We start from the raw sequence: 22,631 nt of genomic DNA on the forward strand, positions 1-22,631 counted from the left end.
ACAGTTCCCATACCAGGCAGTGATGCAGCCAGTCAGGATGCTCTCAACTGTGCCTCTGTTGAAAGTCCTTAGGATTTGGGATCTCATGCCGAACTTCAACGGTCTGAGGTAAAAGAGGTGCTGTTGTGTTTTTTCCACACCCAACCGACATGTACAGCCCACGTGAGGCCCTCGGTGATGAGTATGAGGTGAAACAGGAGCTGTTGTGCTTTTTTCACAGCCACAGCATTCCATCACAGCTGCAATTTTCACTGCTGATTCAATTCAATTCAAACTCCTCAGCAAATGAAGCAGCCTATGCCTTTCTTCAAAAAGATTTAGACAACTTCAGGCGGTGGCTGTTTAGTAGCAAGGAGCATTCACATCACAAAAGTGGCAGGGAATGACCATCTCCAACCAGAAGAGTCCAACTATGTATCATTGAACATTCACTGGGATTAGGACTGACAAATCTCTCACCATTAACATCTTGAAGGTCATCATTGATCAGAGGCACGACTAGACCAGCCACAAAAAACAAAATTATTGTGTAAAAGCCATAGGGAGCTGTGGTGAAAAAACTTGCCCGTGTGCACAAAGAATGTTAGTAACATGATGGAATGCTCTTCACTTACCTGGATGATCGCAGTTCCAACAACTCTCTAGAAACTTGAACCATTCAGCAAGGGGAAGTCCACCTGAGTTGTAACTATCAACTAGAGAACATGTTCATTATCTTCTCCATCAATACACAGCGGCTGTGTTGCATTTACAAGATGAATTGCAGTTCCTCATGCAGGCTATATTGACAGCAACAACTCAAGCCATGACCTCAAACCCCAAGAAGGATAAGGGCAGCAAGGACGTGTGAGCACCACTTACAGGTTCCCCTCTAAGTTATGCATGCTTCTGACTTGAAAACAGATCATCATTCCTTTATTATCACTGGATCCAAATCCTGGAACCTCTAGCCCAGCAGCATTATGGAACCAAATTCACTGCAATGACTGCAGCATTTCAGGGTAGCTCACTCCCAATCTTCTCAAGGGCAATTAGGGTTGGGCAATAATAGTAAGAGATATATACATCCTGAAAACTAAATAAATCAAAGACTTCTCAAACTATGTTTACAATCTAAATCAACACTCCTTCCAATGTTTTGAAAACCCAAGAACATTGGATTTAAAACTACAAATACCATATGGTTCATCTGCTTCACCTATGAGTCTGTCAGAGTCATCTACTGTATCTGGTGTTCATTGTGTGGCCTCTTCTGCCCACACTGGCATAGATTGGGGGACTGCTTTGTCTAGCAACTTCACTCTGTCCATAACAGGGAGGATTCTACTCCCCATTCCATGGCCTTCTCTACTGTCATGTTGCGGCCACTTTTAGGTTTAAGGAGCAACACCTCATATTCTGTTTGGGTAGCCTCCATCCTGAGGGCTTGAACATTGATTTTTCCATTTTCTAGTAATTTCTCCCTCCTCCCCTTCTCTCCTTTTCTATTCCTCATTCTAGTTCCCCTCTTACCTTTCCTCTTTTCTTCATCAGCCTATCACCTTCCTCTGGTGACACTACTTCTTCCCTGTCCACTCTCCTCTCTTATCAGATTGCTTCTTCTTTCCATCTATCACCTCCCAGCTTTTCATGTAATCCTCCCTCTCTCATCCACCTACCTTTCCCCTCACCTAGCTTCGCCTATCACATTCCAGCCTGTACTTCTTTTCCTCTCCCCACCTTTTTATTCTGGCTTCTTCCACCTTCCTTTCCAGTCTTGGCTCAAAACATTGACTCTTTATTCCTCTCTATAGATGCTGCCTGACCTGCTTAGTACTTACAGTATTTTGTGTGTGTTGCTTTGGATTTCCCTTAGGTTTATGAAATATGTATCATTCTGCACTCCAAACTATTTTAACAATATTCTCTCAACATCCACTTCCATGAAAGTAGACAATTCAGAATCAATTGTTTCTTCAAATAGACTCAGAAATCAACAAGAAATCAATAAGACATTCCAAAAAAAATTGAAAATGCCCTTTGAAAACTCAAACATCATGAATTTGAATTTTACATTAAAGTGTCAACAATCCATTATAAACATTCTCTTCAAGTACTCAAAAATCTAAAATCAATATCAGCTGCCTCCTACAGCTTTTATAATAGGCTTGGTCTAGTTGAGCCTCTGATCTGTCTTGAGGGTGGAAGCATAAATTGGGAACAGAAGTTGTCAGGGAAATGTACAATGGAAATGTGGAAGTTGTTTTGGGAGCCCTTGCATGGAGTTCTGGATAGGTTTGTCTTATTGAGGCAGGGAAAGGACGGTGGGGTGAAGTAACCATAGCTGATGAGAGAGGTAGAACATTTAGTCAAGAGAAAGAGGGAAACATAATTAAGGTTAAGAAGCAAAGATCAAACAAGGTTGTTGGGATTTTTAAGATAGCCAGAAAGAAGTTTAAGAAGGTCCATTGTAGAGCTGGAAGGGGACATGAACTTGGCGAGTAGGATTAAGGGTATTCTATATGCACCCAAAAGTATCCTACATGCACATGAAAAACAGAAAGATAACAAAAGTAAGGGTAAGACAGAGCAGGAATAAAAGAGGAAATGTGCCCAGAGTTGGGGGAGGTAGGGGAGGTAATTAATAAATATTTTGCTTCAGTGTTCATGATGAGAGGGTACATCATCAAAGGTAACTTTGGTAATTTCTGAAGAGGTACTTTGTTCTGGTTGCATAGGGTCCATCATTAACACTGCGGATCACTTGAAATAAATCTGATGTTTTAGACACAGTCACCTCTCTCAGCAGCTCAATTTCTGGCAAATGAATATGCTTCAGGTGAGACCATTCCTGAAGATATCTCTAATAAGGAATGTTCCCTATGTGGACAGGCATACTTTCCTGAATATAGATGTTAGGCATTTCACAATAGTTTTCACTATCTAAGCCAGCCACTTCCAATTCTGAAACTATGTACAGTAGCTACTCACAAAGTTCTTTTGACCCATGGTGTGTAAGAGAATTTGTGTTCCGCTTCCTGTTCATGAAGTTCACTGTGCAGAACACTGCGGTACTTCCTTGATCTAGGAATCACTGACTTGTTGCTGTTCTAAAACTTCACCTGAACTGAAGTTATAGGAGGTTTACAATCACCAGCCCCCAGCCCCCATAAGACCATTAGATACCAGCTGTGTTTGCTTCATTTACAGCTTGTTTCAAATCTGCACCCTTTTCATCAGCTCTGGGCTCAGTTTCACTTTCCACAGCAGCCACAGTAGTGGCTAAGCTGCTTCCTTTAGCTTGAGAACAATTTGAGATACAATTTTCTTCACACCTTTACTTACTGTTGATGATGAAGCATTGTATTGTTTTCCCAAACACTAGCAATCTTTACTTGCCTTTCAATAAAATCAACAATCTCAGTGATAGTAACCTTTTGGTAGTGCCTTTCTTGCAGTTTACAGACTGCTGATCTCCATTTTTTCCAAAATTCATCGGATAATTTATTTATGACAATCCTCATATTAGCAGGCATGTCTGACTCACGCACATCCTGCACGTCTTCCATGGCTTTGGAACAGCCTCTAAGAAACCTGAAAAGCTTTCACATCTTCGGATTTGATATGTGCCTAAGAAAGGGTCTTTTCCTGCAGGCTGCAGCAATTTTGAGCTCATCACCAAAATGTTCCTATAGTAAAGCTTGGATCTTTAGATACCCGCAGCTCCAGGGTGGCCCACCGGCAACTATCAGCAAGCTCTCTAGGTTAAGCTCCAGTGAACTGTTTGAGAGATTAGAGATTGTCGCTATAATCATCAGTTTTGCTTTCAATGCTATTCTTGAAAGCCCTCATAAATGAATGATGCTGCATTGGATCACCATTGAAGATTTGATTCTCTCTTTTAGGTGGAGATGCAATGCATTGTTGTTGCACCACTAAGCTTATTATTTCCTTTCATGTCCTTATGGCCTCCAGTGTGACATTTAGACCTTTATCATCTGAGACAAGAATGCCATCATACCATAAATCTATATCCTTCAGAAACACCTTGTGTTATTAGATATGGCATCAGTTCAGAGTGCCTCCTTGGTGCAGGCTGACAGTGAACACCCTGAAATACTCCTTGGGGTTCAAACTTGTGGCTCATAGACATTTGTTCTTCAAATTTATCCATATTGACATTGAGTATGCTGGATTTTCTCTCTGCTATGTCAACATAGAAACTCTCATCAGAGAACTGCTCTGCTGGAGCACGTTTAGTACCAATGACACTTAAGGCCCTTAGCATTTTAACTCTGGCCATCTTGTTTGCAATTTCTTCCTGCAACATAAGCTGGTCAATTTCTCTCTGAAGTTGCTCTTCATCTCTTTGAAGCTATTCTGCCTGCTTTTCTTGGTTTCTTCGAAGCTGTTCCATCTTTTCTTCCTGGTCTCTTCAAAGCGGTGCCACTTTTTACTGAAGTTGCTCTACCTGTTCTTCCAGTGTGTGTCTATTGTTCAACATGTGTTGTCTTGCACATAACTCAGCTAAATCAACTTCCATTCTAATGTGTGCCAATGAGATATCAGATGCATGAGTCACTCTGCTAGCAATAAAACGTGTTGTGTGCACATTAGACACATTGTCTTCAGCATCATCATCTACGTCATCCAGTAACTCATTACCTTTATATGTAGTCACAGCCTGTTCTTTGGCTTTGTAAATATTTTCAAACTGACCTTCAACATCACATGTTTGTTTAATTTCGCTCTTAGTTTTGGGTTCAAGGTTACTGTTTCCATCTGGATTCCTGTTGTTTTCCAAATGCGCAAAACAATGGTTAATTCAATTCAACTTCCAACAATGGAAGCGATTCAATTCTTCAGCTTTTCAACAGAACCAAGTGATTGAACTCCTCAGTCAAACACCATGCAGCTTTTCTGTCCAACCCGTGGCTTGGACCATAGGTTTTGTGTGTGCGCTGGCCATTCAAAACTATGTTTCAAACCCAAACACACAGTATAAAGGTTGTTCATTGCCACAAGCTGCTCCAGGCTGCAATGCTCCTACTTGCACAGGCACATTGAAATGCTTAGTGTTCATTTGGTATAACTGTTGGAAGCATTTGCTGACAGAATGTAGTGGTAAAACCAAACCAAAACCTAAACAAAGCTATTGCTGTGAGCCTGCGACTGCTGTGGTGTTGTTATACTTGCACCTTCAGCTCTAATGAAATGATTGATCCAAAGAGTCAAATCCTCTATTTGATCCTTTACTATCAATTAGCAAACACGCAATCTTGAAGTGATGAATTTAAGGGTACCCAAATGTAAGCTAAGCATAATTCAGTGTTACTTCAGCAGTCAGCAAAAGATACAACCTCTAACTGTAAGCTACAAACTGCCACAAATCAAGTAAGAATACATAACTTATTTCCTTTGGTTTTACCATGCCCCTACTCATGTGATTAGTTGCCATAATAAACGTATTAAATGCACAACACAAAATACAATGCAGATAGAGAACAGATACGGTTAAGAAAGAGGATATGGTGGAACTTATGAAAAGCATTAGAAGTCAGTCCCCGGGGCTGAAGGGAGATACCCCAGGTTTCTGTAGGAATGAGGGAAGAGATTGCTGCATCACTGGTGATGATCTTGGTGTCCACAGGGGTAGTTCTAGAAGGTTGGAGGGTGGCAAATTTTATTGTTTGTTTAAGAAAAATAATAGGGGTAATGCTGGGAATTATGGACCAATGAGTCTTATACCAGTTATTGAAGAAGATTCTTAAGGACAGGTTTTATGAACATTTGGAGAAGCATAGTTTGATTATGAATAGTCAGCATGGCTTTGTGAAGGGCAGGTCATGCATCATGAGCCTGATTGAATTCTTTGAGGAAGTCACAAGGCAAATTTGTGAAGGTGCAGCAGTGAATGTTGTGTATATGGATTTTAGTAAGGCATTTTCACAAGGTTCCCCATGGAGAGCTCATTCAGAAAGTCAGGAGGCATGGAATACAGGGAAACTTGGTTGCTTGGGTTCAGAATAGACTTGGCCATAGAAGACAGAGGATAATATTAAATGGAGTGGATTCTGCCTGAAGGTCAGTGACCAGTGGTGTTCAACAGTGATCTTTTCTGGGACCCCTGCAATTTGTGATTTTTATAAATGTCTTGGATGAGGAAGTGAAGGAGTGATTTAGTAAGTTAGCAGATGTCACAAAGGTTGATGGTGTTGTGAATAGTGTAGAACACTGTCATTTGTTACCATGGGGACTTGATGCAGAGCTGGGCTGAGAAGAGGCAGATGGAGTTCAACCTGAAAACATGCAAAGGATTCACTTTGGAAGGTTGTACTTGAAGCAGAGTACAGGGTTAATGGCAGGAAGAGAGGGATCTTGGGCTCAATGTCCATTAATCCCGAAAAGATGCCATGCAAGTTTGTAAAGTTGTTAAGAAGTCGTATGGTGTGTTGGCCTCCATTTGTTGGGGATTACGTTCAAAGTCACAAGGTAATGTTGCAGCTCTATAAAACTCTGGTTAGGCCACAGTTGGAGGATTGTGTTTATTTCTGGTTACCTTGTTATGGGAAGGATGCTTTAGAGAGAGCATGGAGGAGATTTACCAGCATCCTGCCTGGATTAGAGAACATGTCTTATGAGGAAAGGTTGAGCAAGCTGGGGCTTTTCTCTTTGGAACATAGGAGGATGAGGTGACTTGATAGAGGTGTTTAATATGACATAGGTAGAGTGGATAGCCAGAGACTTTTTCCCAGAGCATCAACGGCTGATATGAGAGTCATACTTTTAAGGTGATTGGAGGAAAATATAGGGGAGGAAAGTCAAAGGTAGTTATTTTATACAGAGAGTGCTAAGTGCATGGAATTCACTGCCCGGGGTGGTAATAGGGGCTGAAATATTAGAAACACTTAAGAGACTTATAGATAGGAACATGGATGAGAGAAAAAATGAATGACTGGTGTTGGATGGACTGTATGGGTAGATTGATATTGGAGTAAATCAAAAAGTCAGCACTGTTATGTTTTGTAACTCCAAAATGTAGAACTAATTGAAAGCAAATAGACAGAAGCCCAGGAGAATTTGCCGTAGTTTCATTTTTACTTTAAGTGAGGCACGCATAGTGGTGTGATGATGTATGCCATTCATGGACTTTTACATAAAACCCATATGAATTCTTTAATCAAAGAATGCTTGATCAATCAATATATTTACAAGATTACTCAAATATTACTGAAATATTAAATACACAACACTCCTCCCTGATTAGCTATAAACTCTAATTCAATACAGAATTCATCTCAACTTATATACATACTCTGTATACAGTATATTATATAATACAACTACTATGTAGACATCCACAGCATAGTAAATGTTAAATTGTCCCATTCAGGCCTGAAGATTTAATCGTTGTGGAGGCTTTCTTCCTGTTGTGGAATAATGTCACTCTACTTGGCAGGTGAGACTTGTGGCTGTGAAACAATCTCAGGTTCTAGGACCTTCTTTGTGGTGGATTTAGGACTTGACTCTAGGACTGCAGGAAGTGGTTTAGACAGCTCTGGCCATCTTTCTTTTCTAACAATTGACTCTGTTCTCCTCAACTGATTGATGTGTCATCTCCAGATGCTAGCAGACGCAATCTTCACTGCGAAGGAGAGGGATCCAGTTCTGCCTTTAAACTTTCCGAGCACCACTTTTGGTCACCTCTGTAGTTCCTCACCAGGACTGCTTGTCCAGGAGTGAAATATTGAACCTTCTTGCTTGAGGAGCCTTCAATTTGTCTCGGCTATTTGTCCTGCATACTCCAGAGATTGGGTTTGAGGAAATCCAAATGTGAGTGCAAGGAACAACCCAGAAACTTCATAGTTAGCAGTTGCTGTCTGTCGAGCGTGCTGCTGGGTGATATACAGGGAGGAAACTGGCAAGCTGCTGATTCAGTGTCGGTATTCTGTTGAAATTGGTCGCAGTGCATTCTTTAGTCTCTGGACAAACCTTTCTGCCGAGCCATTTGTAACTGGGTGGTATGGTGCAGATGTAACATGTCTTATGCCACTCATTTTCAGGAATGACTGAAACTAGTCCATTGTCATGAAGTAAGTGTTCTGGAACACCAGTCTTTGAGAAGGCACTTCTCAACACATCAACACTGTGTGAGGCTGCGGTGGAGGCTATTGGAACTTTGTAGCTGCATCCACTACTACCAAAAAATTTGTTCCCATGAATGGTCTGGCAAAATCAACATGAATCCTTTGCCAGGGAAATGCCAAGGGATGGAAAGGCGATATTCTTGGCATCTTCTGGACGTGTTGGCATCCTAAACAGTGTATTGCAAGCTGATCGATCTGCTGAGCTAACCCAGGCTACCAGATGAAACTTCAAGCCAATGCCTTCATTTTGATCATGCCTAGATGACCAGCATGTAGCTCTACCAACTCTTTAACTCTCAGCCTGGATGGAACAACAACTCTCAATCTCTGTCAAGGGCAAATTTATCCCAGCACTGGTAAAGTGGGGGAACAGATTTCTGCTGCACATTCCAGCTATTTTGTGTTGCCATGTAGAGCTGAGACAGTGTGGGCTCTTTTTTTGGTTTCTCTTTGGATCATCTCTGCTGCTAAAGGGAGACTTCTGATTTGCATTAGGGAGACTATGTCAAGAGGAGTTTACTTCTTTGTAAATTTTTCAGTTATTTCCCTTTCCAAGGGTAAATGGGACAATCCATCAGCATTTCCATGATTAGTCATCCTCTGGAATTTGTTCTTGTGATTATGTCCTTCAAGAACGGAGCCCATCTCTGCATTTGTGCTGATACTGTTAGTGGAACATCCTTTTGTGCATTGAAAATGGACAATAGTGGTTAATGATCAGTAATGAGGGCAAACTCTCTCCCATACAGGTACTGGTTGAAACATTTTACAACACAAACCAGACTCAAGGTCTTTCCGTCAATCTGTGCATAACTTTCTGTACAGTGGTAAGGGAACGCTATGCAAAGGCCATGGGGCATTCACTTCCATCACACAAAACAGGTGTCGTGGCTGCACCGATACCATAAACCAAGGTGTCACAGGCAAGCTTTCACTGCGTGATGTGGATCATAATGTGTCAGTACAGTGTCTGATGTCACACTGTTAGAAAGCCACCTCACACTGCTTCGTCCATCGCCATTTCTTCATGATCTGTAGAAAAGAGTTCAAGGGGTGGAGCTCAGTAGCCAGGTTTGGCAGGAACCTGTTATAGTACCTGACAAATCCTAAAAGGACCACAACTATGACACATCCTTTGGCCTTGGGGCATCCACCACTGCTTGAATTTTCTTAGCACACTTATGCAAGTTTCACTTTTAAACCTGCATTGGTCTGGTGTATGTGAGCCCCTGTCACAATGGTTATACAATTTGTTTGGCCAGTCTGGTTTCTGTTTAGATATTGCAATGTTGTTCATGCTCACTTTCATTCCTGACTGCAACTCCGCTGTGTCTCAGTCTGCTCTTTCCATTGATACAGCAATTTCAACTGCTCTTTTGAACGTAAGTTGTGCTTCAGGTAGGAGCTGTTTTTGAATGCTTTCTTGGAAGAGTCCCAAACTAAACAATCTTTCAGTGCATCACTAAGCCCATTACTGAACTGATGATGCTCAGACAACTTTTCCAATTCAGCCACATATGCTGAAATGGACTCCCCTTCCTTTTGATTCTGCTTATGAAACCTAAAGCAGAAGCTGCAATCAACAATGGTTTCAGTTCTGAAAGTTCCTGCATTACTTTCACGATGTCAGAAAAGCTCATTTTGGCAGGTTTGGTTGGAACAGTCAAACTTCTAAGCAAACTGTATGCCCTTATATCTAATGCACTCAGCAAGATTGGCATCCACTTCTCATTGTCTATTTCATTTGCTTTAAAATGCTGCTCGATTCGCTCAGTATATAATATTAAATTATCTGTCGCGTGTTCAAATGTGTTGATCTTTCTGATGAAGCCAGCCATTTCTTTTTTTAAAATTTATGATTATTATCACCTGGTAACTTATTGCTATGAATACATGAATTTATCTGTTTTCTGCTTTTTTTTAAAACTCGACCATGTCTGGTCCGAAGAACACGTGTTGCACTTTCTTTTAACTCAACTGTTTCTCCCTGTGCTTTTTAAAAAATCGAACATCTCACTGCACTTCAACAGGCAGGTAGTCATCTTGGGATCATTTAAAACTTCCTTGTCACCACCGTTAAGTTAACATAAAACTAATTGAAAGAAAAAGGCAGGGGCCCCAGGAGAACTTGTCTTAGATTCACTTTATTTTAAGTGAGGCATGCACAGTTAACATGGTGTCATGATGCGTGTGCCAGTCACATGCTATTACATAGTCGATTACTTAAACAAACAAAAATGCTAAATCAACAACATATTTACAATATTACTCAAATGTTACTGAAATATTAAATGCACAACAAGTACAGCATCATGGACCAAAGGGCTGTACTATGCTGTACTGTTGTATGTTCTATGTTCCTACAATCCAGATCAATAATCATTTTAATCAGTCTCTAAAATTCAACACTCTCATCAAATATTAAACTATCCCTTCAAACATTATTCTTATGATTTCAACATCTCAGTGTGTGTATCATCTACAAATAATCTCAACAATCCGTATTCATAATCCTGTCAAAAATATATATCAAGCATTACTTTAAATGATGCCTCCTCCTACTCTTTTATTCTGGCTTCTGTTCCCTTCCTTTCCTTTTCTGATGAAGTGTTTACCCCAAATGTTCATTTCCCTCCATATATGCTGCCTAACCAGCTGAGATCCTCAAGCATTTTGCATGTTTTAATCTAGATTTTGAGCATCAGCGATTTCTTCGGTGTATGCTAATCCATTGTAAATACTTGCTGCAAAGTGACTTGCCTGCCATCAGTTCCACACCAATGTGTTTCCCCAATCCTAAATACTTGTTGTGTCCAATTATTGCCCTTGTTGGGTAATCCCAGTGGAAGTGAGGTTTTCATGGTCTAGGCGAAATCTGACATACAGTCTCTCCTTGCATCACCCACAGCACATCTGTCTCCCTCCTACACATTCCCTTGCCTCATTTAGAATTTTTTTGTAAAAATTCTGTAAATTACACCAAAATATAATTATTTTATTTCAATTATATGTACATTGTAGGTTACTGGCATGTTTGAAAGTTGGATTCCAAAGCTGGTTTTGGCTTTGTATGAGAGAGAGGGAGACTCCAATGTCATTGTGGTAGACTGGCTGACACGGGCTCACCAGCACTACCCAATTGCTGCTGAGAACACTAAGCTGGTTGGCCGTGACATCGCCCACTTCATCGAATGGCTGCAGGTGGGTCTTACTTGTGGACTCTTTCATCTTGCTCTCAATGTTTGAATTTTAAAATGCCTTGGTTAAGTCAGAGAATCGTAGAAAGATATAGCACAGAAACTGGTCTTTCAGCTCACAGAGTCTGTGCTGACCATCAATCACCCACTTACACTAATACCACCCTTACCCTTTCTATTCTCTCCTCATTCCCATCTATTCTCCCACTCATACTAGGGGTGAGATTTACTGTTCAAGTAACCTAGCAACCTGTTTGTGTTTGGGATGAGGGAGGAAACTGTAACAGCAGGGAAACTGAAGCCCACGTGGTCGTAGAATGAAAGTAGTTCCCACCAGTTTTGAGATCTGTGTCACAGGGAGTCCTTAAGTAGAAACAGGCAGCCTTTCTATAAATTGCTTTAGCAAAGCACATGGGTTGCCCAAAGAGATATACAGCCTGTCCAGATAATACCCTGGTGCTGTTTGTTCATCACTATTTCCAGGAGTACAAATCATTCGAATCAGGATGAAGGTAGAGGAGTGTAGAGAACAGAGGGTGATTAGTCAGGATACAACAAAGGGCATTGGACCAGACAACATCACAGCTGAAGACTTACACTCCTGATATCACCAAACTTTCCAGTACAAATATAATCCTGGTGTCTGCAAAACAATTAGGCAGTCTGCAAACTTGTGTTCTGTCCAGCAACGGCAGGGTGTGTCTTTTGCTTTTCAGGCTCCTCACCAGTGCTCAGTTTGCGACTTGCTAGGCAAGTCGCATTTGTGCCACACAGCTGCTGGGCAAAGATCATCTCCATAGAGAAAGGGTCTCTCAAAGAGTAATACAGCATGGAAGCAAGCCCTTTCACCCAACTCCTTCATGCCGATAACCGTGCTAGATCTAAGCTAGCACGAGGAAATCTGCAGATGCTGGAAATTCAAGCAACACACACAAAATGCTGGTGGAACACAGCAGGCCAGGCAGCATCTATAGGGAGAAGCACTGTCGACGTTTCGGGCCGAGACCCTTCGTCAGGACTAACTGAAAGGAAAGATAGTAGGAGATTTGAAAGTAGGAGGGGAAAATGCGAAATGATCGGAGAAGACCGGAGGGGGTGGGGTGAAGCTGAGAGCCGGAAAGGTGATTGGCAAAAGGGATACAAAGCTGGAAAAGGAAGAGATCATGGGATGGGAGGCCTCGGGAGAAAGAATGGGGGAGGGGAGCACCAGAGGGAGATCGAGAACAGGCAGAGTGATAGGCAGAGAGAGAGAAAAAAAGAGGAGGGAGGAAAAACTAAGTATATCAGGGATGGGGTAAGAAGGGGAGGAGGGGCATTAACAGAAGTTAGAGAAGTCAATGTTCATGCCATCAGGTTGGAGGCTAGTCCCATTTTCCCATTGTTAGGGAGAAAGAAAGGGGGAGGGGAGCACCAGAGGGAGATGGAGAACAAGCAAGGAGTGATTGTGAGAGGGGCAGAGAGAGAAAAAAAGGGGGGAGGAGAATAATAATAATAAATAAATAAATAAATCAGGGATGGGGTAAGAAGAGGAGGAGGGGCATTAATGGAAGTTAGAGAAATCAATGTTCATGCCATCAGGTTGGAGGATACCCAGACGGAATATCAGGTGTTGTTCCTCCAACCTGAGTGTGGCTTCATCTTGACAGAAGAGGAGTCCCTATATACCTCCATCCCCCACCAGGAATGTCTCAAAGCTCTCCACTTCTTTTTGGATTCCAGACCCAACCAGTTCCCCTCTACCACCACTGTCCTCTGTCTAGCAAAATTAGTCCTTACTCTTAATAATTTCTCCTTTGGCTCCTCCCACGTCCTCCAAACCAAAGGTGTAGCCATGGGTACTTGTATGGGTCCCAGCTATGCCTGCCTTTTTGTTGGCTTTGTTGAACAGTTCATGTTCTAAGCCTATATGGGTATCCGTCCCCCACTTTTCCTTTGCTACATTGACTGCATTGGCGCTGCCTCCTGCACGCATGCTGAGCTCGTTGACTTCATTAACTTTGCCTCCAACTTTCACCCTGCCCTCAAATTTACCTGGTCCATTTCTGACACCTCCCTCCCTTTTCTTGATCTTTCTGTCTCCATCTCTGGAGATGGCTTATTTACTGATATCTGCTATAAGCCTATGGATTCTCACAGCTATCTGGACTGTTCCTCTTCCCACCCTGTCTCTTGCAAAAATGCCATCCTTTTATCGCAATTCCTCCGTCTCCACCGCATCTGCTCTCAGGATGAGGCTTTTCATTCCAGGACAAAGCAGATGTCTTTCTTTTTTAAAGAAAGGGGCTTCCCTTCCTCCACCATCAACTCTGCTCTCAAATGTATCTCCATTTCAAGCACATCTGCTCTCACCCCATCCTCTCGCCACCCCACTCCGGATAGGGTTCCCCTTGTCCTCACCTACCACCCACCAGCCTCCGGGTCCAACATATAATTCTCCGTAACTTTTGGCACCTCCAATGGGATCCCACTACCAAGCACATCTTTCCCTCCCCACCTCTTTCTGCTTTCCACAGGGATTGCTCCCTACGTGACTCCCTTGTCCATTCATCCACCCCCATCCCTTCCCACTGATCTCCCTCCCGGTACTTACCCTTGTAAGTGGAACAAGTGCTACACCTGCCCGTACACCTCCTCCCTCACCACTATTCAGGGCCCCAGACAATCCTTCCAGGTGAGGTGACAGTTCACCTGTGAGTCGGCTGGTGTGGTATACTGCGTCCGGTGCTCCCGGTGTTGCCTTCTATATATTGATGAGACCTGACACAGACTGGGAGACCATTTCACTGAACACCTACACTCTGACCGCCAGAGAAAGCAGGACCTCCCAGTGGCCACACATTTTAATTCCATGTCCCATTCCCATTCTGATATGTTTATCCATGGCCTTCTCCACTGTCAAGATGAAGCCACACTCAGGTTGGAGGAACAACACCTTATATTCCGTCTGGGTAGCCTCCAACCTGATGGCATGAACATTGATTTCTCTAACTTCCATTAATGCCCCTCCTCCCCTTCATACCCCCCCTTTATTTATTTATCTATCTATCTATCTATCTATCTATCTATCTATCTATCTATCTATCTATCTATCTATTTATTTATCTATCTATCTATCTATCTATTTATTTATTTATTATTCTTCCCCTCCCCCTTTTTTCTCTCCGTTTTTTTCTCTCTCTGCCCCTTTCACAATCACTCCTTGCCTGATCTCCATCTCCCTCTGGTGCTCCCCTCCCCCTTTCTTTCTCCCTAGGCCTCCCGTCCCATGATCCTTTCCCTTCTCCAGCTCTGTATCCCTTTTGCCAATCAACTTTCCAGCTCTTAGCTTCACCCCTCCCCCTTCTCCTATCATTTCGGATTTCCCCTTACCCCTCCCACTTTCAAATCTCTTGCTATCTTTTCTTTCAGTTAGTCCTGACGAAGGGTCTCGGCCCGAAACGTTGACTGTACTTCTTCCTATAGATGCTGCCTGGCCTGCTGTGTTCCACCAGTATTTTATGTGTGTTGCTTGAAATTCCAGCACCTGCAGATTTCCTCGTGTTTGCCCCTCTAATTTTCCGTTCCTTTTCCCTGGGAAAAAGTCTATGTGCACTTATCCTGTCTAATGATTTTAAACACCTCTACAAGGTCACTCTCAATCTCTTTGTGTTCCAAGGAATAAAGTTCAAGCCTATCCAGCCTCTCCATCTTCTTTCCAGTTTACTGATGTCTTTTGTAAAGCAGAGTGACTGCAACTATAAACGATACTCCCTGTCCAACTACTCTTGACATTCAATGATATTACTGCTGTCAAGTCTCCAGCCATTAATCTGCCAGAGGTCATCATTGATCAGAACCAGTCATATCAATATGTTGGCCACAGCAGCAGTTCAGGTGCTGGGTATGCTGAGGCTAAGATCTCACCTCTGACACCCAGTGCCTTGCCATCATCTAAAAGGAAGGCACAGGTCAAGAGTATAATGGATCAGCTGAGTTCCCTGTTCCAGTGTAACAGACCCTAAGAGTTGAATGGCATCCCCTGTTCTCATGTAAACACTTGTCCATGGCTTCTCTTCTCAATGAAGATTTGGCAGACTCCTGTTTAGAGGCTATGAAACCTGGAAATATGAGTTTGTGTCCTACAGGAATATTTCAGTTCAACTGAATAAATTGCAAATGAATAAAGGATGTAAGAGTGTTTACCTGCTGCCTAATTTCCAAGAAACACACACAAAATGCTGGAGGAACTCAGCAGGCCAGGCAACATCTATGGAAAAAGTACAGTCGACATTTTGGGCTGAAACCCTTCAGCAGGACTGGAAAAGGGTCTTGGCCCAATGCGTCCACTGTGCTCTTTTCCATTGATGCCGCCTGGCCTGCTGAGTTCCTCCAGCATTTTATGTGTGTTACTCAGATTTCCAGCATCTGCAGATTTTCTCTTGTTTATGGTTTCCAAGAAGTGAGGTTTTTATTTGCTTACTTTAGGAGGAACTGAACTTCCCAACCGAGTCCATCCACATGTTGGGATATAGTCTGGGTGCTCATGTCGCAGGGTTTGCTGGAACTTACGGAGCGCACAGGGTGGGCAGGATCACAGGTGAGAACGGGAGGAGCACTCGGGCCTGGGGGTGGGGAACAGGGGCACTTGGAGGACAGGGTCAGTGTAAGAGAAAGCTTAGTGAGTTGAATGCAGAGGAGGGAAGGATGTGGAGAAATGCAGCTGGTGCACTGGGCATGTGAGGGAGATCAGAGAGTGAGGGGGCGTCAGGCTGAGGTGAGGAGTGGGTGTCAAGTTCTGAGGGCAGTCAGGGTCTGAGGAAGAATTAGGGTGAGCTAGGTTCTGGGGGTGGTCAGGGTTGTGAGAGGATCAGAGTGAGAGGGCGGTCAGTGTGCGGTGCAGGTGAGGTGCATTGGGTTGGGTCATTGGTGGGGGGAGGATGGTGGGGGTCGGAATGTAGTGGAGAGGGGTTTGAGGTGTGATCCTCAGCCTTGGGGAGCACCCTCATTGAGCACTGACTTGGGGATCTCCTCCACTGAGCTCTGGTCCTGGAGGAGATCCCTCACCGTCCCCACAGTTGTCGACCCTCCTGCTGATGGCCCTGTGTTGTCCCCAGGACTGGACCCCGCGGGGCCCGATTTTGAGGGGGCTGAGGTGCAGTTCCGCCTGTCCCCGGATGACGCTGCCTTCGTAGATGCTCTGCACACCTTCACCCGGGGCTCACTGGGCCGCAGCATCGGCATCCAGCAGCCAGTGGCACATGTGGACATCTATCCCAATGGAGGCAACTTCCAGCCCGGCTGCAGCCTCGGCACAGTCTTTGGCAACATGAGGTCACAGGGAGTGTACGGTGAGTGCCAGGGCGGAGGGACAGAGGGAGGTGGGAGGAGGAGGTGGATGGATCAAGGGGAGGGAGAGTGGTGTGGGTCAGATAGGGAGAGGCAGAGGACAAGGGGAGGGAGGGAGAGAGATGTGGGACGGGGGGGGGGAGCTAGGGTTGTGGAATGGAGAGGGGTCTGGGTGTGGGACTGGGGAGAGGGTCCAGGTGTGGGACTGTGGGAGGGATAGGGATGTGGGCTGGGGTTGGTGTGTGGGAGATCTGGGGGAGAGGTTTGTGGTGTGGGATGGGGAGAGGCCCAGCATATGGGATAGGGGTTTGGGAGAGGGGGTAAGGCCAGGATTCCAACCCAGTTTGGGGTGTTGTGTGGTGAACATGTTGAATGGGTGTGTGGCAGGATGGAAGCTCGAACCTCACAGGGTATGGAGGGCTCCCATCGATGCCTGGCTAATGCTGGGGCCCCATCCAGAGGGGAGCTTGGCAAATGCACACAGAGGCATGGTGTCTTGCACAAAAGGATCCCGTGCTCTGGACCTGCCGTGATCGGTGCCAGGTCCAAAATTACTTTGGTGAGATCTCCACCCACTGATAACCAAGCCCTGGGCCCAGGGGAATGCTTTTGAAAAGAGTGGGCACGTAAGGGGGATCAGAGAGTGATGAGATCAGAGCGAAGGGGTGTCAGGCTGAGGTGAGGGGTAGGAGATGTGCCTAGCTCGAGGGAAGAGTGCAGTGTTGCATGTATATCTGGCTCTGGAGCAGTGCCTGTGGGGGCAACCTCATGGGGCTTTTGCTGCTTTCCCCGGAGAAGACAGGCTCTCTGTCTTCAGCGGGTTGTTTGCAGTGGCAGTGGCCTTTAATGCAGCCACCCTTCTCTGACTGGGGCAGCAAGACTTCGGGAGTTGAGGCCGATCACTGTGGATTCAGGCACTTGATCAGAAGTGCACTGATTAGGGTGCCATGGTATTGTAATGGTTAGCGCAACGCTATTACAGCTCGGGGCAGCGGAATTTGGAGTTCAATTCCCAAGTCATTTGTAAGGAGTCTGTATGTCCTCCCTGTGGAATGCGTGTGTTTTCTCTAAGTCCTCCGGTTTTGTCCCACAGTGCAAAGTTGTACCGGTTAATAAGTTAATTGGACATTATAAATTGCCCTAGGATTAGAGAAAAATTAAATCGGGGGTGCTGGCCAGTGCAGTTCAAAGAGCCAGAAGAACCCATTCTATGTTGTATCTCTAAATAAAAAAATAAATAATCATCCTTTAATTCAAACACCCCTCACCCGTTTCAAAAATGTATAGTGCTTAGCTGGATTCAGAGGGTGGGTGGGACAGGGGGAGCAGTGCGATCTTATGATGAGTGCAGAGACCCTGATAAATGGGGAAACCCACAGGGAGATCCTGAAGTAAGCAGGCATTTCCACAGAGAGTAGGGAGATCTCACAGTGAGGTCCCATAGGGATCAGGGAGATCCCACAGTGAGGTCCGATTGGGATGATGGAGGTCCCACAGTGAGGTCTCATAGGGATCAGGGAGACCCCAAAGTGAGGTCCCATGGGGATCAGGGAGACACCACAGTGAGGTCCCATAGGGATCAGGGAGAAACCACAGTGAGGTCCCATGGGGATCAGGGAGACCTCACAGTGAGGTCGCATGGGGATCGAAGAGACCCCACAGTGAGGTCCCATGGGGATCAGGGAGACACCACAGTGAGGTCCCATGGGGATCAGGGAGACACCACAGTGAGGACCCATGGGGATCAGGGAGACACCACAGTGAGGTCCCATAGGGATCAGGGAGGTACCACAGTGAGGTCTCTTGGTGATCAGGGAGACTCCACAGTGAGATCCCATAGAGATGAAGGAGGTCCCACAGTGAGGTCCCATGGGGATCAGGGAGATCCCACAGTGAGGTCCCATGGGGATCAGGGAGATCCCACAGTGAGGTCCCATTGGGATCAGGGAGATCCCATAGGAAGATCCCATGGGGATTGGGGAGGTCCCACAGTGAGATCCCATACCGATGAGGGAGACCCCACAGTGAGATCCCATAGGGATGAGGGAGGTCCCACAGTGAGAGTGAGGTCCCATAGGGTTCAGGGTGATCTCACAGTGAGGCCCCATAGGGTTCAGTGAGGTCCCATGGGGATCAGGGAGGTCCCACAGTGAGATCCCATTGGGATGAGGGAGGTCCCACAGTGAGGTCCCATGGGGATGAAGGAGATCCCACAGTGAGGTCCAATAGGGATTAGGGAGGTCCCACAGTGAGGCCCCATGGTGATCAGAGAGATCCAGGGAGCTCCCACAGTGAGGTCCCATGGGGATCAGGGAGACCTCACAGTGAGGTCGCATGGGGATCGGAGAGACCCCACAGTAAGGTCCCATGGGGAACAGGGAGATCCCACAGTGAGGACCCATTTAAATGAGGGAAAACGCACAGTGAGGTCCCATAGGGATCAGGGAGACCCCACAGTGAGGTCCCATTGGGAGCAGGAAGGTCCCACAGTGAGATCCCATAGGGATGGAGGTCCCACAGTGAGGTCCCATGGGGATCAGGGAGACACCACAGTGAGGTCCCATGGGGATCAGGGAGACACCACAGTGAGGTCCCATAGGGATCAGGGAGGTACCACAGTGAGGTCTCATTGGGATCAGAGAGATCCCACAGTAAGGTCGCATTGGGATGATGGAGGTCCCACAGTGAGGTCCCATGGGGATCAGCGAGATCCCACAGTGAGGTCCCATAGGGATCAAGGAGATCCCACAGTGAGATCCCATAGGGATGTCCAACAGTGAGATCCCATAGGGATGAGGGAAGTCCAACAGTGAGATCCCATAGGGATGGAGGTCCCACAGTGAGGTCTCTTGGTGATCAGGGAGACTCCACAGTGAGATCCCATAGAGATGAAGGAGGTCCCACAGTGAGGTCCCATGGGGATCAGGGAGATCCCACGGTGAGGTCCCATTGGGATCAGGGAGATCCCATAGGAAGATTCCATGGGGATTAGGGAGGTCCCACAGTGAGATCCCATACCGATGAGGGAGACCCCACAGTGAGATCCCATAGGGATGAGGGAGGTCCCACAGTGAGAGTGAGGTCCCATAGGGTTCAGGGTGATCTCACAGTGTGGCCCCATAGGGTTCAGTGAGGTCCCATGGGGATTAGTGAGATCCCACAGTGAGGTCCCATAGGGTTCAGTGAGGTCCCATAGGGATCAGGGAGGTCCCACAGTGAGATCCCATTGGGATGAGGGAGGTCCCACAGTGAGGTCCCATGGGGATGAAGGAGATCCCACAGTGAGGTCCAATAGGGATCAGGAAGGTCCCACAGTGAGGCCCCATGGTGATCAGAGAGATCCAGGGAGCTCCCACAGTGAGGTCCCATGGGGATCAGGGAGACCTCACAGTGAGGTCGCATGGGGATCGGAGAGACCCCACAGTGAGGTCCCATGGGGAACAGGGAGATCCCACAGTGAGGACCCATTTAAATGAGGGAAGACACACAGTGAGGTCCCATAGGGATCAGGGAGACCCCACAGTGAGGTCCCATTGGGAGCAGGAAGGTCCCACAGTGAGATCCCATAGGGATGGAGGTCCCACAGTGAGGTCCCATGGGGATCAGGGAGACACCACAGTGAGGTCCCATGGGGATCAGGGAGACACCACAGTGAGGTCCCATGGGGATCAGGAAGACACCACAGTGAGGTCCCATAGGGATCAGGGAGGTCCCACAGTGATGTCCCATGGGGATCAGGAAGATCCCACAGTGAGGTCCCATGGGGATCAGGGAGATCCCATAGGAAGATCCCATGGGGATTAGGGAGGTCCCACAGTGAGATCCCATACCGATGAGGGAGACCCCACAGTGAGATCCCATAGGGATGAGGGAGGTCCCACAGTGAGAGTGAGGTCCCATAGGGTTCAGGGTGATCTCACAGTGAGGCCCCATAGGGTTCAGTGAGGTCCCATGGGGATTAGTGAGATCCCACAGTGAGTTCCCATAGGGTTCAGTGAGGTCCCATAGGGATCAGGGAGGTCCCACAGTGAGATCCCATTGGGATGAGGGAGGTCCCACAGTGAGGTCCCATGGGGATGAAGGAGATCCCACAGTGAGGTCCAATAGGGATCAGGGAGGTCCCACAGTGAGATCCCATAGGGATGGAGGTCCCACAGTGAGGTCCCATGGGGATCAGGGAGACACCACAGTGAGTTCCCATGGGGATCAGGGAGACACCACAGTGAGGTCCCATAGGGATCAGGGAGGTACCACAGTGAGGTCTCTTGGTGATCAGGGAGACTCCACAGTGAGATCCCATAGAGATGAAGGAGGTCCCACAGTGAGGTCCCATGGGGATCAGGGAGATCCCACAGTGAGGTCCCATGGGGATCAGGGAGATCCCACAGTGAGGTCCCATGGGGATTGGGGAGGTCCCACAGTGAGATCCCATACCGATGAGGGAGACCCCACAGTGAGATCCCATAGGGATCAGGGAGACACCACAGTGAGGTCCCATGGGGATCAGGGAGACACCACAGTGAGGTCCCATAGGGATCAGCGAGGTACCACAGTGAACTCTCAATGGGATCAGAGAGATCCCACAGTGAGGTCCCATTGGGATGATGGAGGTCCCACAGTGAGGTCCCATGGGGATCAGCGAGATCCCACAGTGAGGTCCCATAGGGATCAGGGAGATCCCACAGTGAGGTCCCATTGGGATCAGGGAGGTCCCACAGTGAGGTCCCATTGGGATCAGGGATGTCCCACTGTGAGGTCCCATGTGGATCAGGGAGACACCACAGTGAGATCCCAATGGGATGATGGAGGTCCCACAGTGAGGTCCCATGGGGATCAGGGAGATCCCACAGTGAAGTCCCATAGGGATCAGGGAGACCCCACAGTGAAGTCCCATTGGGATCTGGGAGGTCCCACAGTGAGGCCCCATGGTGATCAGGGAGATCCCACAGTGAGGTCCCATAGGGATCAGGGAGGTCCCACAGTGAGGTCTCTTGGGGATCAGGGAGATCCCACAGTGAGGTCCCATTGGGGTCAGGGAGATCCCACAGTGAGGTCCCATGGGGATCAGGGAGACCTCACAGTGAGGTCGCATGGGGATCGGAGAGACCCCACAGTGAGGTCCTATGCGGATCAGGGAGATCCCACAGTGAGATCCCAGAGGGATTAGGGAGGTCCCACAGTGAGATCCCATACGGATGAGGGAGACCCCACAGTGAGATCCCATAGGGATGTGGGAGGTGCCACAGTGAGAGTGAGGTCCCATAGGGTTCTGGGAGATCCCACAGTGAGGTCCCATAGGGATCAGGGAGGTCCCACAGTGAGATCCCATTGGGATCAGGGAGGTCCCACAGTGAGGTCCCATGGGGATGAAGGAGATCCCACAGTGAGGTCCAATAGCGATCAGGGAGGTCCCACAGTAAGGCCCCATGGTGATCAGGGAGATCCCACAGTGAGATCCCATAGGGATCAGGGAGGTCCCACAGTGAGGTCTCTTGGGGATCAGGGAGATCTCACAGTGAGGTCCCATTGGGGTCAGGGAGATCCCACAGTGAGGTCCCATTGGGATCAGGGAGACCTCACAGTGAGGTCGCATGGGGATAGGAGGGACCCCACAGTGAGGTCCCATGGGGATCAGGGAGATCCCACAGTGTGATTCCCATATTAATGAAGGAGGTCCCACACTGAGGTCCCATTGGAAACAGGGTGGTCCCACAGGAAGATCCCATGGGGATTACGGAGGAGATTTCAGGGAGATTTCACAGTGAGACCCCATAGGGTTCAGTGAGGTCCCATGGGGATTAGTGAGATACCACAGTGAGATCCCATAGGGATCAGGGAGATCCCACAGTGAGGTCCCATGGGGATGAAGGAGATCCCAGAGTGTGGTCCAATACGGATCAGGGAGGTCCCACAGTGGGGCCCCATGGTGATCAGGGAGATCCCACAGTCAGGTCCCATGGGGATCAGGGAGACCTCACAGTGA

General features: G+C 46.8%; 1 protein-coding gene across 1 annotated transcript in view; it reads left to right on the forward strand.

Moving 5' to 3' along the window:
• The window catches only part of LOC140740046 (lipoprotein lipase-like), a 253,470-nt gene that overhangs the window by 13,201 nt on the left and 217,638 nt on the right, over nucleotides 1-22,631 (forward strand). Inside the window, exons 3-5 of the mRNA XM_073068874.1 lie at nucleotides 11,148-11,327; nucleotides 15,788-15,899; nucleotides 16,417-16,650. Coding sequence (XP_072924975.1) covers nucleotides 11,148-11,327; nucleotides 15,788-15,899; nucleotides 16,417-16,650 — 526 coding nt within the window. The remainder of the gene's footprint in view (nucleotides 1-11,147; nucleotides 11,328-15,787; nucleotides 15,900-16,416; nucleotides 16,651-22,631) is intronic.

The sequence above is a fragment of the Hemitrygon akajei genome, chromosome 16 (genome assembly GCF_048418815.1).
Source record: "Hemitrygon akajei chromosome 16, sHemAka1.3, whole genome shotgun sequence".
NCBI lineage: Eukaryota > Metazoa > Chordata > Chondrichthyes > Myliobatiformes > Dasyatidae > Hemitrygon > Hemitrygon akajei.